The sequence below is a fragment of the Carlito syrichta genome, unplaced genomic scaffold (genome assembly GCF_000164805.1).
Source record: "Carlito syrichta isolate Samal-C Ts95f unplaced genomic scaffold, Tarsius_syrichta-2.0.1 Scaffold302333, whole genome shotgun sequence".
NCBI classification, from domain to species: Eukaryota; Metazoa; Chordata; class Mammalia; order Primates; family Tarsiidae; genus Carlito; species Carlito syrichta.
In genome coordinates this window covers 157,898-173,469 of record NW_007246429.1, presented here as the reverse complement: position 1 = coordinate 173,469, position 15,572 = coordinate 157,898, and the positions used below count along the sequence as shown (strand labels likewise).

At 41.7% G+C, this 15,572-nt stretch overlaps 1 protein-coding gene across 2 annotated transcripts in view; it reads right to left on the bottom strand.

The window, feature by feature from the left end:
• Positions 1-8,723: 8,723 nt before the first annotated feature.
• KNG1 (kininogen 1) overlaps positions 8,724-15,572 on the bottom strand; it is a 27,063-nt gene continuing 20,214 nt past the window's right edge. For both annotated transcript variants that reach the window (XM_008056362.2, XM_008056363.2), the window contains 4 exons: positions 13,323-13,430; positions 13,116-13,202; positions 10,983-11,060; positions 8,724-8,967 (listed from right to left, as the gene is read on the bottom strand). In XM_008056362.2, the coding sequence (XP_008054553.1) occupies positions 8,887-8,967; positions 10,983-11,060; positions 13,116-13,202; positions 13,323-13,430 (354 nt within the window). In that variant the 3' untranslated portion in view covers positions 8,724-8,886. The remainder of the gene's footprint in view (positions 8,968-10,982; positions 11,061-13,115; positions 13,203-13,322; positions 13,431-15,572) is intronic.

Here is a 15,572-nt window from a genome sequence, read left to right as displayed (position 1 = left end):
AGTGAAAACAAGATCAGTAAGTACATAAGTGTGTTTGGATACCAAAGATTGAACTTGCTTTAGTAATCTGGGAGCTTAGGGGCTTTGTTGCTTTTCTTTCCTTTTTTTTTTTCTTTTTGGGTTACAGTCTCATTCTGTTGCCCAGACTGGAATGCAGTATCGTGCTCATAGCCACCGCATCCTCGACCTGCTGGGCTCAGGCAATCCTTCTGCCTCTGTCTTCCAAGGAACTGGAACTACAGGCACGTACCACCAAGTCTGGCTAATTTTTAAAAAATTTTTTATTGTAGAGATGATATCTCGCCAAGTTGCCAGGGCTGGTCCCGAACCCCTGGGCTTAGGCAATCCTCTTGCCTCTGCCTTCCAAAGTGCTGGGATTATAGGCATGAGCCACTGTGCCCGGCCTCATTTTTCTTTTTTAATATACTTTTATTTTATTTTATTTTTTTGAGTTGGAGTCTCACTCTGTCGCCCAGACTGGAGTGCAGTGGCTGCTCCCGGCCACCGCAACCTCGACCTGCTGGGCTCCGGCGATCCTTCCGCCTCAGCCTTCCAAGTAGCTGGAACTACAGACGCGCACTACCACGCCTGGCTGATTTTTTGATTTATTGTAGAGATGAGGTCTCACCAAGTTGCCCAGGTGGGTCTCGAACCCTCGGACTCAGGCAATCCACTCACCTCAGCCTCCCAAGGCGTGGGATTACAGGCTGAACCACAGAACCCGGCTTTTTTTTTTTTTTAACAGAAAACTTTTACTACTGAAGGTTTCAGAAAGGCTGGAGTTCCTTTCCAGTCCTAGATCTTCCTGGGTACTTATGGGTTTTCAGGGGGGAAAAACTACATCCAGATAACAAAAGAAATTAGAATACTCTTAGGTAAACCAAAATTACTTGGAAGCCTTGTAAGAGCAAGAAGAAAACAAAAGAGGAGGGGAATATACTTATTAAAAAGAAAAAAAACACATTCCTCCCAGTGGCCCCAAGGGTCCCATAGAGACCGTCACTTGCATATTTGTCCTCTGGGGGGCAGCAGTTCCTCGTTAAGGAGGAAAGGTAACCTTCTAGGGAAAGGAGTTCTGCCTGTCTGTGAGTCGACCGTTTCCCATCAGCAGTAAGAAGCCCTCTTGGTTGGGCTCTAAGCTCACAAAGAATCCTTACTCACTTGAATAAGATTAAAAAGGTAATTTGAATCATCTCTCACATGTAGAAACACTTTTTCAGAAGGTAAACACAGTTGCTTCCTCCCATGAGTCAGCGACCAAGGACTCCAGATAAGTCCCCACCTATTTTATGGGTCCGTACTTCATGATGGCAGCTGCAGGGTACACAATAACAGTAACGACAAATACCATACTTCTTGAATTTTCTTACCCCCTGCAGTGTTCCAGCAGTGTATCAGTACTAAAAGGTATTCACATATTTTATTATAACTGTAAAAGAATTGATAAGAAACAAATCTAAAGGCAAAAAAATTACAATATATGTCTAGTGAAAAATGGAAATTGAGACTGGGCTTGGTGGCTCAGCTTGTAATCCCAACACTTTGGGAGGCCTAGGCTAGTGCATTGCCTAAGCCCGCGGGTTCAAGACCAACCCAGGCAACTTGGCGAGACTTCATCTCTACAATAAATAAAAAATTCGCCGGGAGTGGTGGCACACACCTGTGGTTCCAGCTACTTGAAAGGCTGAGGCAGAAGGATCGCCAGAGCCCAGCAGGTCGACCCTGGGGTGGCTGCGAGCGTACCATTGCACTCCAGCCTGGGCGACAGAGGGAGACTCCAACTCAAAAAGAAAAAGAAAAATAGAGATTGTATACTATATTTGCAGCATAATTTCTTTATTGGAATACATATGCATACAGACAGACATTTGGAGAAAGCATTTCTGGAAAGTCATACCCAAATTTTCAACAGCAGTTTTCTTGGGCTGATGAGATTACAATAGTTTTTATTTGCTTCTTTACATGTTTCTGTGTTTCTAAATTTTCTACACGAAACATTAACGTATATAATAATGTAAAACCTCAAACTATAAGATTCTTAGAAAATGTAGGAGACAGCCTTATGGAAATCGGAACTGGCAACCAATTCCTGTTCAAAACCCTAAGTGCCCACACCATAAGAAATAAGATAGCCAGGCTTGGTGGCTCAGCCTGTAATCCTGCGCCTTGGGAGGCTGAAGTGAGTGGATTGCCTGAGCCCGCGGGTTCGAGACCTGCCTGGGCAACTTGGTTAGACCTCATCTCTACTATAAATCAAAAAATTAGCTGGGTGTGGTAGCGCGAGCCTGTAGTTCCAGCTACGTGGAAGGCTGAGGCAGAAGGATCGCCGGAGCCCAGCAGGTCGAGGCTGCGATGGCCGGGAGTGGCCACTGCACTCTAGTCTGGGCGACAGAGTGAGACTCCAATTCAAAAAAAAAAAAAAAAGAAAGAAGATAGCTAAGTGGGACCTCATCAAACTGATGAGCTTCTGCAAAGCAAAAGAAACCATCAAGAGAGCAGGAAGACAGCCCACAGAATGGGAAAAAAATTTGCCAACTGTATATCTGACAAAGGCCTAACATCTAGGATCTACAAGGAACTCAAATGTGTCAAAAAGAAAAAAACAATAGCCCCATTAAAAAGTGGGCAAAGGACATGAATAGACACTTCTCAAAAGAAGACTTACAGGCAGCCAACAGACATGAAAAAGTGCACAACCTCACTAATCATCAGAGAAATTTAAATATGAATAGCCTCAGGCCTACGAAAACGTGTGGTGAGCCGTGATCATGTCACTGCATTCCAGCCTAGGTGACAGAGTGAGACTCTCCCAATTTTTTTTTATTGAGCACTAATTTTCTGTTAGGCACTGTATGTGGTCTCTGGGAGTATGATGCTGTGTGAGATAGGTCCTTGCATTTTCGGTGTCTTACAGTTTCTCAAACTTGACTCTTACTTCTCTATGTTTCTTTTCCTTCTCATTGTATCTTAAACACACCTCTACCATTTAAATTTTTATGCTGATTTATGTGTATGTTTTACATGTCTGTGTCTCCCACTATGCTGTCTCTCGAGGGCAGGAACAGCCTTTAATCATTTTCTTAGAAGATGCTCAGATCCAGTCCCATTTCTGGGCCCTGGTTCTGCATTTAAAGCAATAGAACATATTCTCCTAACGTGCACTGACAGGGTAAAAAAAAGCTGGCTTGGCAGTCAAGGTTTGATCAGGAAAGCGGAACCATTGTAAATACTTTGACCCAGGAGATTTATCTAGATCTTATGCTGTTGTGGGAGGAACTAGAAAAGTAAAGTCCGGAAAAGGGAAGGTGTAGAATCAGGAAAAGATTACTTATTAGTCTCTCAAAAGCATGGGTGCTGCTGGTCAAGTCAGATCTTTTAGGGAAATCTGGACAAGCACATCTAACTGCCAAGGGATGGCCCAAGGGAGTCAGTGGAGAAATCTGTGGAAGGCTTTTGCCCCTGGGAGGTCTAATATGGTTACAGGTCAGCATGCCTGGCAGTGGAACAAGAGCTGCATGCCAGGCAGGGGAGAGGGAGGACAGGCTGAAACTCTCTGTCATCTCTGCACCCATCTCTCACTGCATCTTACCCCAACAACTTTCAGAGAGTAGTTAGTGGCTGCGGCTTCATTTTGTCTTCCAGATCTCACACGAATTTCTCCTTTGGATAACTTTAACCTAGAACCATAAAGGAAGGGAGCTTCTTGAAAACATACTTTCTGCTTAACCAAGTTGATACAGTACAAAATCCCCTGGGTGGTAAATATGACTTATCTAAAAAGCTTGTGCTTATATTTTTTCCGAGTTACTATTTCATCCATTTTTAATGCAGAGAATAGTGTTATTTTCACACTCAATGTGGTACCATCTCTAATTGTCATATAGAGAAGATAAAACACAGGAAGGCTGTTATAACCAAATTCTTTTGCTAGAGTCATAGTTCTAATTCATTTGTATAAATAGAAGTTAAGATTTTTTTTTTTTGAGTTAAAGTCTCACTCTGTCACCCAGGCTGGAGTGCAGTGGCATACTCATGGCTACCGCAGCCTCCACCCACTAGGCTCAGGCAATCATTCCACCTCAGCCTTCCAAGTAACTGGAACTATAGGCGCATGCTACCATGCCCAGCTAATTTTTGATTTATTGTAGAGACGAGGTCTCACCAAGTTGCCAGGACTGGTCTCAAACCCGTGGGCTCAGGCAATCCACTCACCTTGGCCTCCCAAAGTGCTGGGATTACAGGCTGAGCCACCGAGCCTGGCCATATTCTTATAGTCTATAATGACTTATAGTCTAAATGACTTATAGCCATCCATCCTTCCATCTATTGCTCATAACCTTCTATTTTCAAAAAAATTTGAAAATATTAATCAAGTGGAACAGTGTAAAACTGGATAGCACAATTAAAAAGAGGACAGAGAGGGCTTAAATCAATTATTCTCACCCTTTGGATGCATTAGACTCAATAGAGAATGTTTGGAAAATACTGATGCCTGGGACTACCATCAGAGATTTGGATTCAAATGATCTGGAGCTCCCTAGGTTATTTTAATGTGCAGCCAAGGTTGAGAACCTGAGGAAGTAGAAATGAGAGAGTAAATATTACCAGCCACTTGGTATGAACAGATAACAATATTTGAATCCTGAGCATAGCTGCAAAGGCAAAAATGACTGGATTCTGTCTCATTGTCTGACAAAATATTTTTTTTCCCGGAGTTAAACTCTAAAAGTGATATCTTATATATGCCCAAGTAATGTAATAATTGCTACCCTTTATTGTGTATGCTTATAATTGCTAAGAGTTATGCTAATTATAGGAATTTATCTCTTTCAATTTTCATACCATTCCTATGAGGTGAGTGAGTATATATTATTAACCTAGTATTTCCTAAGAGAAAACTGGGGCTTTGAGAGATTAAATAAATTGGCACCTTTTGGACTCAGGCTGTATAACTATAGAATTCTGTTCTTTTTTTGAATTGGAGTCTCCCTCTGTTGCCCAGACCGGAGTGCAGTGCCATGCTCACATGGCCTCGACCTAGTAGCTGGAACCACAGGCACGTGCTACCACTCCCGGCTAATTTTTTATTATTGCAGATACAGGGTATTGAACCCCTGGACTCAGGCAATCCTCTCGCTCTGCCTCCCAAAGTGCTGGGATTACAAGCGGGAACCACTGTGCCCGGCAGGACCCTGTTCTTAACCACTTCATGGTACTACCTCTAATGTGAATACACTGGGCAATACTTCCAATTAAAGTTTTGCAAAAGATGGAATGGAGGTTGGGCATGATGGCTCACACCTGTAATCCCAGCACTTTGGAGAATGAGGCATGAGAATCTCTTGAGATCAGCCTAGGCAACATAGTAAGACCCTGTCTCTACAAAAAGTTTAAAAAGTAGCCAGTGTGGTGGTGCATGCCTGTAGTCCTAGTTACTTGGGAGGCTGAGGCTGAAGGATTGCCTGGGCCTAGGAGGTTAAGGCTGCCGTGAGCTGGAAGTGTGCCACTGTCATCCCAGTGACAGAATAAAAGTCCAACTCAAAAAAAAAAAAAAAAAGATGAATTGGTATTCAAATGAAGACTCATAAAATAAACGCTGAAGGTGTAGCTTAAATAATTTAACATAAGCATTTTTGCAAAATGTTGAGATGATATTTTGCTTTCTGATCATCTAACATTATAAAGAGAGACATTGGGACTTCTGAAGGAGTGGGTTTTTATCATTTATTTATTTTTGGGGGCTGGGTAGGAGTCTCACTCTATCGCCCAGGCTGCAGTGCAGTGGCATGCTCATGACCACCACGGCCTCAGTCCTCTGGACTAAGGTGATCCTTCCACCTCAGCCTTCCAGGTAGCTGGGACTACAGGCTCATGCCACCATGCCCAGATAATTTTTTGATTTATTATAGAGACAGGACCTTGCCAAGTTGCCCAGGCTGACCTCAAACCTCTGGACTCAGTCAATTCTCTTGTCTCTGCCTCCCAAAGTACTGGGTTACAGGTGTGAGCCACCGTGCCTGACCAGGGGTGGGTTTTTAACATATCTACTGGATCCCCTCAAGTCTTCTCATAGGAGTCTTGGGGAGATCTGGGTTTTTCCACAAGTTAAAGGCACAGAGCACCAGCAGAGGGGGAGCTTGGATATGGGACAGACTGGGACGAGGCCAGCACAGTGTGTCCTTGTGAGTTAAGTTTTTGGAACCAGGCTTAGAAGCAGGAAATGGAGGGGGAATTAAAACCCAACAGAGGCCTCCTGCTTGAGGAGCTAGGCTTAGATAGTGTGAAGAATGTGGGTTGGACTGAACAGGAGGACATTTCCACATTGAAGAGGAACATAGAGGGATAAAACTGCGTGGTCCCAGAGACAAGACCACACACCCTGTGTGTGCCTTTGACTCAGGAATGGGGTGGGCACAGATATTTAAAAATTGAGAAAGATAGGTTCTGGGTCGCAGGAAACTAGTGTTTATATTATCTAATAAAGGCCAGAGGTGGAAATACTTCATGTTGTTGAATAATGAGAACCAGCCTATGTATACCAGCCTTCTGTTAAAATGTGATGGTCTGGAAATACCGGGAACAGCACCTTGACTCTATTTTCTTCTCTCTATGATCCACGTTACCCAGAACCTTCAGAATATTTAGCCTTTTTTAAAAGTTAGTGTCTCATTTTGCCACCCAGGTTGAAGTGTAGTGGCATGAGCGTGGCTACTTCAGCCTTGACCTGCTAGGCTCAGGCAATCCTTCCACCTCAGCCTCCTGAGTAGCTGGAACTATAGACATGCATCACTACACCTGGCATTTTAAATAATTTATTGTAGCTGGGAGCAGTGGCTCACACCTGTAATTCCAGCACTTTGGGAGGTGGAGGCGAGAGGATTGCCTGAGTTTGAGACCAGCCTGGGCAACTTGGCAAGACCTCATATCTATAATAAATCAAAAAATTAGCCAGGCGTGATGGCACGTGCTTGTAGTTCCAGCTACTTGGAAGACTGAGGTGGAAGGATCACCTGAGCCTGGCAGGTCAAGGCTGGGGTGGCCGTGAGTGTGCCACTGCACTCCATCCCGAATGATGGAGTGAGACTCTGACTAAAAAAAAATTTTATTGTAGAGATAAGGTCTCACCAAGTTGCCCAGGCTGGTCCAACCCTTGGGCTCAGGCAATCCTCTCACCTCTGCCTCCCAAAGTGCTGGAATTACAGATGTGAGCCACCGTGCCCAGCTGGAATACTTGGTCTTAAGCACTCTTTGAGTATGTTAAGAACTGCAGAAGAGAGCTCTACTTCCTACTTCAACCTAAGTTCCCAGCTGGGCTTCCTTCTGCCTTTTCCAGTTGATCCTCCATCTCTTCATCGTCTTCTTATCACATTAGTCGTGTCTGCTCACTGTTCCACCAATGATCATAGCTTGAATTAAGTCTTCGCTCCATATGCTTCTGTCCTGACTTCCCAGCGGAATTGTAAGCTCTCTGAGGGAAAGGATTTGTGTCTTTTAAAATTTATTTTTCATCTTCTTGTGACCTCGTTCTAAGCATGTGGTAAATAGTCAATGACTGTTGCTTGAATCAGTTTACCCTGAGCAGTATTCAGAACAGCACCAATAACACTGAGGTATTTAATAAGGATTTTTTGGATTGAGAGAATGATCTTCTCAGAGTCAGAAATTATCTTAGTGTATTTTTTTGTAATAACAACATAATAAAGCATCAAGATGATGTGATGCGGTGGAGATCAAAAGGTCTAAGTCCGAATGTCAGTCCTGTCACTAACTGTGTGACCCTGGGCAGGGCACTGAGAACTATAGTTTCCTCATTGCAAAAGAAAGATGACCACAGGGGCCCAACAGGGGTTGTGAGGATTAAGTTAGACACCTGGAGTAAATGGTATAGCATGGTAAATGGCTCTACTAGGCATTCAATGCTTTTTTTTTTAGTTGGAGTCTCATTCTGTCTCCCAGGCTGGAGTGCAGTGGCATGCTCACAGCCACCGCAGCCTTGACCTGCTGGGCTCAGGTGATCCTTCCACCTCAGCCTTCCAAGTAGTTGGAACTACAGGTGCGCACCACCATGCCCAGCTAATTTTTTGATTTATTGTAGAAACGAAGTTTCACCAAGTTGCCTGGGCTGGTCTCGAATCCCTGGACTCAAGCAATCCTCTCACCTTAGCCACCCAAACTGCTGGGATTACAGACTTCAGCCACTGCGCCCAGCCTCAACACATATTTTTATTACAGAAAATTTAAAATCTCTACCACTTTTTATTTGATTGGTTTTATATTTTCTCCTTTACCTAGATCATAAGATAATTTCCATTTTTCTTGAAACTTCTTTTGGAGATTAGCTATTTTTTGATAATGAGAAGTTGGTAAACATACTATTAACAAAGAAGATTGAAATTTTTTTGATAATTATCTGGATAATTAAAAAATAATAAATAAGCCAAATTACTCTTAGCTTATGCCTGGGAATCAGGAGATGGGTGCAGAAGGGAAGGAAGAGAGAGAGTATCTTTAGATTTCTGGTAGAAGCATGACCCACTAACCCTTCCTTTAGTGCCCAAGTGAAGTCTTGGTAGTAAGAAAGTCCCACCTAAGGGATTTCTGCTTTGGTTAGAGAGTATTCCAGAGCTGGGTTACGCGTCTCCATGGCAGGACAACAACACTGGCTCTCTGACCAGCTGGAACTTGCTGCTGGCTGGGTGTGACTACTGTGAATTAACCAGGAGAGAGCATGTCAAGACTGAACTTTATTTCACCCAGGAACACAGTGTTTAAATGGTATTCTTCTCTATTTAAATTCTATCCCATCTTTCTTCTTGTTTTTCCACTCAAGGTTGCTGGCAGAGGTTGCTGGGGCTAGTTGCCAGGAGTGAAGATTCTGCCCACTGGTCAGGACACCTCCCTCTCAGATGCTGGCTCTGCCTCTGGCTTTGGGGGTTGGGCCTTGTACTCGCAGGACCTTAAGTGCTTCTGTAAGTATAGCAAAACTCCATTAATTTGATATTATCATTCAATTTACAAAAAGGTGAAGCAACCAGTTGACAAGGTAAGACTTTTTCCTGACATCATTGGTTCTTTATTTGAAAGTACAGACAATAGTTAAAATGAAATAAAAAACTCAGAGGTGCAAATGCAGCCAATAAATTGAAGTAGCAATGACATATGCATTCACAGATGAGTATAGCTGTTTAAAGCCATATCTTGCTTTTCTAGGCAAAAGTACAGCATTGGTTATAAAACATATATCTTCCTTCTACTATATGGCAATGTTTCTCCTCTGTAAAGTCAATGGTCTTTAATGTTACAGTAAAAAGATGATGCAATTATAAAGGAGACAAGAGAGGGATTTCCTCATAAAATTTTTGAAGAAAGTTTGTTTCACATTCCATAATATTCCCTTGTCAATTATTTTTTACAAGTTTCCTTAGCAAGCCTTCTTCAGCTTTCCATCTTTATCATTAAATGCAGAGATTCTAGAAACTAAAAATTACTCAATTTAACCCTGGCAAAAAAATAAACAGAATACTCCTGTTGGAAAGTCTGTTGCAAAGAGTAGTTAATGAGTAAACAGAAATTATTGACTTACGAGAAACACTCTTACCCAGAAAGAAAATTATCAGAATAGCTCTGTCAAGTGGGAGTACCTATTTAATATAACTAGCCCATTTTGAAAACATAAAGTCAATTAATTTATTTCCCCCTTTCCTCCTTTGGTCAGTCTGCCTTTCTTTCTTGTTATCCTTCTTTGACATGTGGAAGTTTCTTTTCTTTTCTTTTTTGAGTTAGGGTCTCACTCTGTCACCCAGATCGGAGTGCAGTGACACAATCATGATTCACTGTAGCTTCGATCTCCTGGGCTCAGGTGATCCTTCTGCCTCAGCTTCCCGAGTAGCTGGGACTACAGGTGTGTACCATAAAAATTGATGATTTATATTCTAAGGTATATATTTATTATCAGAGAAGCTGTTACAGTAGGCCATAAGGTATACTAGTTTGTCCAAATTCTGTGTTATTTCTAAAACTTGTGAGGAACATCAAGAAAGGATTTAGAATTCTGGCACATAGTTTTATGTAGTCCATGGAGATCGACGGTGTCCCTACTGGGAGGCTTACCACTTCTCTCTAGGCTGTTCTGAAGAGTCATAGTTTTTGGTGCATTATTTGTGTTTGGACAATGGCGAAATATTTGTGTTTAGACAATGGGGAAAGGGAATAATGAAGTGTTAAAGAAATAATCGTGGCTTCATACATTAATAAAGAGCATCAAAAAGATTGAATTCATGAGCTTCTTCTATTTTCATGGTTGGATTCATCTCACTAACTGGTTTCCAGGGGCGTCCAGGACATCTGGGGGAGGTTATTTCTGAAAAATCTGATATCAGATTAAAAGAAAGTCTATTTGGTTCTATCTGGATATCAGGGATCCAATCATCATCATTGTCTGTGGGAGTTGGTGGTATAGTAGGCATCACAGTTACAAAGAGATCTGAGTCCTGAAAGTCAGAAAAGGTAACTGCTACATCTGGCTGGGCTGGATAAGGCATGGGTCTCGTTGTCCTTTCTGACTTTTCTAGTGTCTGTGCAGAAGATGTCATACTGTCTTCAGAAGAGCTTGCCAAATGCCCTGTTTTCCAACCGTCGTGCTTTCTGTTATTTTCACCTTTATTTTTATGTTTTTCATGGCCATGACCATGCCTATACTTATGTCTACGATCAAGGCCATGGCCCCTTTGGTGTTCAAGATCTCCATCAAGTTTGAGCTGATGTCCATGACCAAGGCCATGTTGCTTTTGGTGTCCATGGCCAAGACTATGTCCCCTTTGGTGTCCAAGGCCTTGGTCATGCTCATGTTTATGGCCGTGACCAAAGCCACGTCTTATTTGCTTTACATGGCCCCAGCCATGCCCACGCATGGGTCCTTGTTCTTTTCCTGAATCCCGCTCTTTGTCTTGCTCAGGTGCCATAGAAGTGTGGGGCGGACTTACAGTTATTTCTTCTCCTATTTTCTCTATTAGTGCTGATCGGAAAGGTGAAAAACCTGGAGGCCTTTTCATCAATGAGATCTAAACAGGAAATATTAAGACGAATGCATTACTGCAAAAACCACACTATCAATTACGAAAGAAGACACTGAGCTCTGGCAGTGTTATCTTGGTTTTTAATAGAGCAGGTCGTTGCCAGATTTTAAATACTATATTAATACTCCAGAAAAAAAATGAATACTGCTTTTTTCCTCTTTTGGTTGATCTTAAAATTTGTGGACATTGGTTATGGCTCTGATTATGGCTCTTAATAATGCTCGAAAATAAGCTGGAGAGTTGTTTCTTCATCTGGAAAAGCCAGGGGGTTAGACTATATAATCTCTAGGGTATCTTCTAAGCCTATGAGTATGTAAGTCCATGATACACCGTCTAATTATTGATATTATTTCTCTTACCATTATTACTGCTTTTATCCTAAAAGGCCCTAAGTAAGTGGCTTGATGAACTGAATATAAAGGGAGCATATATCCGTAATAATTTTGTTGGACTGAAACACATTAGGATCTGTTCACAAGCTTGAAATACAGCCTTTTCATAATGCTTAGACTATCTATGCACCTACCTGTGGTAAAAAGCTAAATCAGAAAAGAGGGAAAAGAGGCAACTTGCACTGAGGATATCAATTTGTGGATAATTTCTACCACACTTTTACTACCTATAAGAACCTGAGGGTTGGAGGCAGTGTTTGGTAGTGCAAAGAACATGGGCTTTGGAGTCAGGTCAGACCCTGCTAGTAATCGGCATCATGATGAAAGAGGTGGACTCTGAATTGACCTAGATTTTAATCCGAGTGCCACTAGCTTCACTTTTCTCTTCTATAAAGTAGGAATAACAATAGCACCTGCTTCATAGAGTTATAAGGAAGACTAATGGAAAATGTGTGTGAAGTCTTTTGCACAGTGCCTGGAACAGAGGAAGCACCTGGCAATGTCATTATCCACTCTGGAATCTCAGAGTCTTTCTAATGTTTTGTGTTTCATCCTTGACAATTGAGAAAGTGTTATTGCCTCCCAGGATTTTTATTATTACTATTTTTTAGTTGAGCTTTCACTCTCACCCAGGTTAGAGTGCAGTGGCACACTCACAGCTCACTAAAGCCTCAATCTCCTGGGCTCAGGAGATTCTTCCACCTTCCACTTTAGCCTCCCGAGGAGCTGGGACTACAGGCACACACCACCATGCCCGGCTAATTTTTTGTAAAGACACGTCTCACTATGTTGCCCAGACTGGTCTCAAACTCCTGGGTTCAAGTAGTTCTCTCACCTTAGCCTCCCAAATTGCTGGGATTACAGATGTGAGCCATGGTGCCAGCTTCAGGGTTCTTTTAAGACTTAAAAATAGATGATGTCAACTAATGTTTCTCAAACTTGAATCATGAGTATGAATCCCCTGGGGATCTTGTTAAAATGCAGATTCTGATTCAGTAGATGTGAAGTGGGATCTGAGAGTCTGCATTTCTCACAAGGTCCTTGGATGTAAACCAAGCACAGTGAAGTGCTGTATCTCACCTTAGCTCCTCACAGCAGAGGCTGTGCTTCACTAAGAAAGCATCCATAGAAGTTTCCATGAAACCAGGCATCATGGCTCAAGCCTGTAATCCCAGCACTTTGGGAGGTGGAGGCAAGAGGATTGCCTGACCTCAGGGGTTCAAGACCTGCCTGAGCAACATGGCGAGACCTCTTCTCTACAAAAAATAAAAAAATCAGCCAGGAGTAGTGGCGCATGCCTGTGGTTCCAGCTACTTGAAAGGTTGAGGCGGAAGGATTGCCTGAGCAGGTCAAGGCTGTGGTAGCCATGTCGTGGTAGTATGTCACTGCACTCCAGTCTGGGAGACAGAGTAAGACTCTGACCCAGAAAAAAAAAAGTTGTTTTCATGGGATACTGACACGTGTGAGGATTGTTGCTTTCCTTTCTAACCATTAAACAAGAGAGATCAGCACAGAAACATGAGAATCCTCCCCATTTAGAAAAGATAGTTCCCCAATTCATTTCAGTAATGGTTAATTTTCAGCCCCCAGATATGGCGTTCCTGAATGAGCAGAAATGACCCCAAGCCAACTGTGATTAAAATCATACCATTACTGCTGGTCGACAGTTGACAGTAGGATAGATTTTTTTCTCCCATGGTATCACATAAACTTCAGCACTGCAGTCTAGAGCTTTCTATCCATAAAAATAAAGGCCAAAAGAGAGGCCAGTGTTATTCATGAGATACTTAAACAAGAGATTCTTAAAACATCAAATAGGTTTCCAGTGAAAAAGCAGACGAGCATTACTACTTACGCCAGAATTTTTGGTCTCACAACTTTCAGTCAACTCTTCATTACTTTCTTTGGAACATGTGGTTTCCCTGGCCGTGAACTCAATAAAAAATTTCTGTCCAGCTACCACCTGAAAAATTAATTAGCAACAAAGTAAGTGCTTAATAAATATTTATATACTCATATATCTTTACTGTAAGGAATTTTAAGGGAGAATCTTAAAATTTTAATTATTTAATTTATTATTATTAATACACACAGAGAAAAGCACAGATGTTTGATAACAAAACTTAGTATGCATATTTTAAATAATTGAGCCACCACGTCTGGCCAGTTAAATTTTTAAAATGAATTTAAGCCAGGTGTGGTAGCTCACGCCTGTGATCCCTGCACTTTGGGAGACTGAGGCAGGTGGATTGTTTGAGCCCAGGAGTCCGAGACCAGCATGGGCAAAATAGCAAGACCTCCTCTCCACAAAAAATGAAAAAGGTAGCTGGACATGGTAGCACGTGCTGCAGTTCCAGCAACTTAGGAGGCTGAGGTGGGAGGATCACCTGAGCCCAGGAGATTGAGGCTGTGGGGAGCCATGATTGTGCCACTGCACTCCAGCATGGACAACAAAGTGAGACCCCTATTCAATAACTAACTAAATATAATAATTAACTTGGAAAAATCTAGGGGTGTGTGTAAGTTGCAGAGGAGGTTCTAAGAGGGACTTAGAATCTATTCTTTGTGATCATAAATTCTCTTGCTCATTTTAGAGTATGCCTTAATTCAATCTTTCTTTTTAAAATTAAAGTTAGTCAATGTAATGTTGACTAAGAAAGTCAACAATGTGTGACGCAAACCACAGTTGATGGCTCAATTCTATTCAGGGTTCCGAAGAGAGGAATTAAATAGACCTAATGACATCTCCCATCTGAAGGCTTTAAGATTGCGTTCACATTGCCACTATTATCAGGGGTCATTGTTATTAGATGCCAGCCCTGCTTAAAGTCATCCTGCCCAGGTTTTGTTTTTAAAGTAGAGAACACCATGTAGCGATATAAATTCCAAATGCATTTAAAAATTTAAATTAAAAAAAATAAGAACTAGAAAAATAAAATAAACATTCATCAGAACTCAGGATCAGGAAGGCTTTTCTTAGGTAAAAAGCAGAGGAAAGAAACCTAAAAGAAGGGGGAAATGTTTACATTTAACTAGATAAAAAATAAAAGCTGATTCTCAAAAGTCACAATAAGCAAAATAAAAAAGACAAACTAGGAAAACTATGATGTAAGATCGATATACTTATGCATATAAAGCCCAACACTAAAATATGGACAAAGAACATGAGCAGGTATTTCAGAGAAGTTGTTAAAATGGTCATTAAGTCGGAAAAAAAATTTAACTTCATTAATAACTAAAGACACACACATTAAAAAAGCAATGCAACAATATTTTTAATCTTCCATGTTGGTAAAGATGAGAGACACTGATGATAGCTGGTGTTGGCCAGGTGTCAGAAACCTCAATTCCTGCTGGTAGGAATAGAGTTCAAATTCAGATCCTCAATCAGTGTCTTATACCCTGTTGATGTGAACGTAAGTTGGCCTAATTTGCAAATAGTTTGGCAATTTGGCAATTTGCATCAAAAGTCTTAGATGTATCCACATTCCTTGATATTTCTGGAAATGTATCAAAGGAAAAAATTCCCGAACATGCACACACAGATCTTCAAAGTATATTCGTCAGAGCATACTCAAACAGGAAATCTACAGCCTGGGGACAGCAGCAGTGGGAGTGTGGCAAAATAAACCACATGTGACAGAAATCGCAATCACTGATGAGAAAATGGAAGATTCAAGAAATGTTTGATATCTAAAATATGAATTCAACTTGGAATCAACATGCATCTTTTAAACGTGAAAAGCCAAGGCAAGATTAAAACCACAAAATAAATCTTTAGTAATTTGGCAAATTGATCACTTGAAGATTGGCTTTTAGCAAATTCATCTTAAGTTTAATTGACTTCCAGTAAATTGGCTGCTTCCACCAAGGCTGCCTCCAGTGACTATATCTAAAAAGAACCAAATCGCTCTCTTTAAATGCAAAAATCAAGCCGGGCTTGGTGGCTCAGCCTGTAATCCCGCGCCTTTGGGAGGCTGAGGTGAGTGGATTGCCTGAGCCCACGGGTTCGAGACCCGCCTGGGCAGCGAGACCTCATCTCTACAATAAATCAAAAAATCAACCAGGCGTGGTAGTGCATGCCTGTAATTCCAGCTACTTGGAA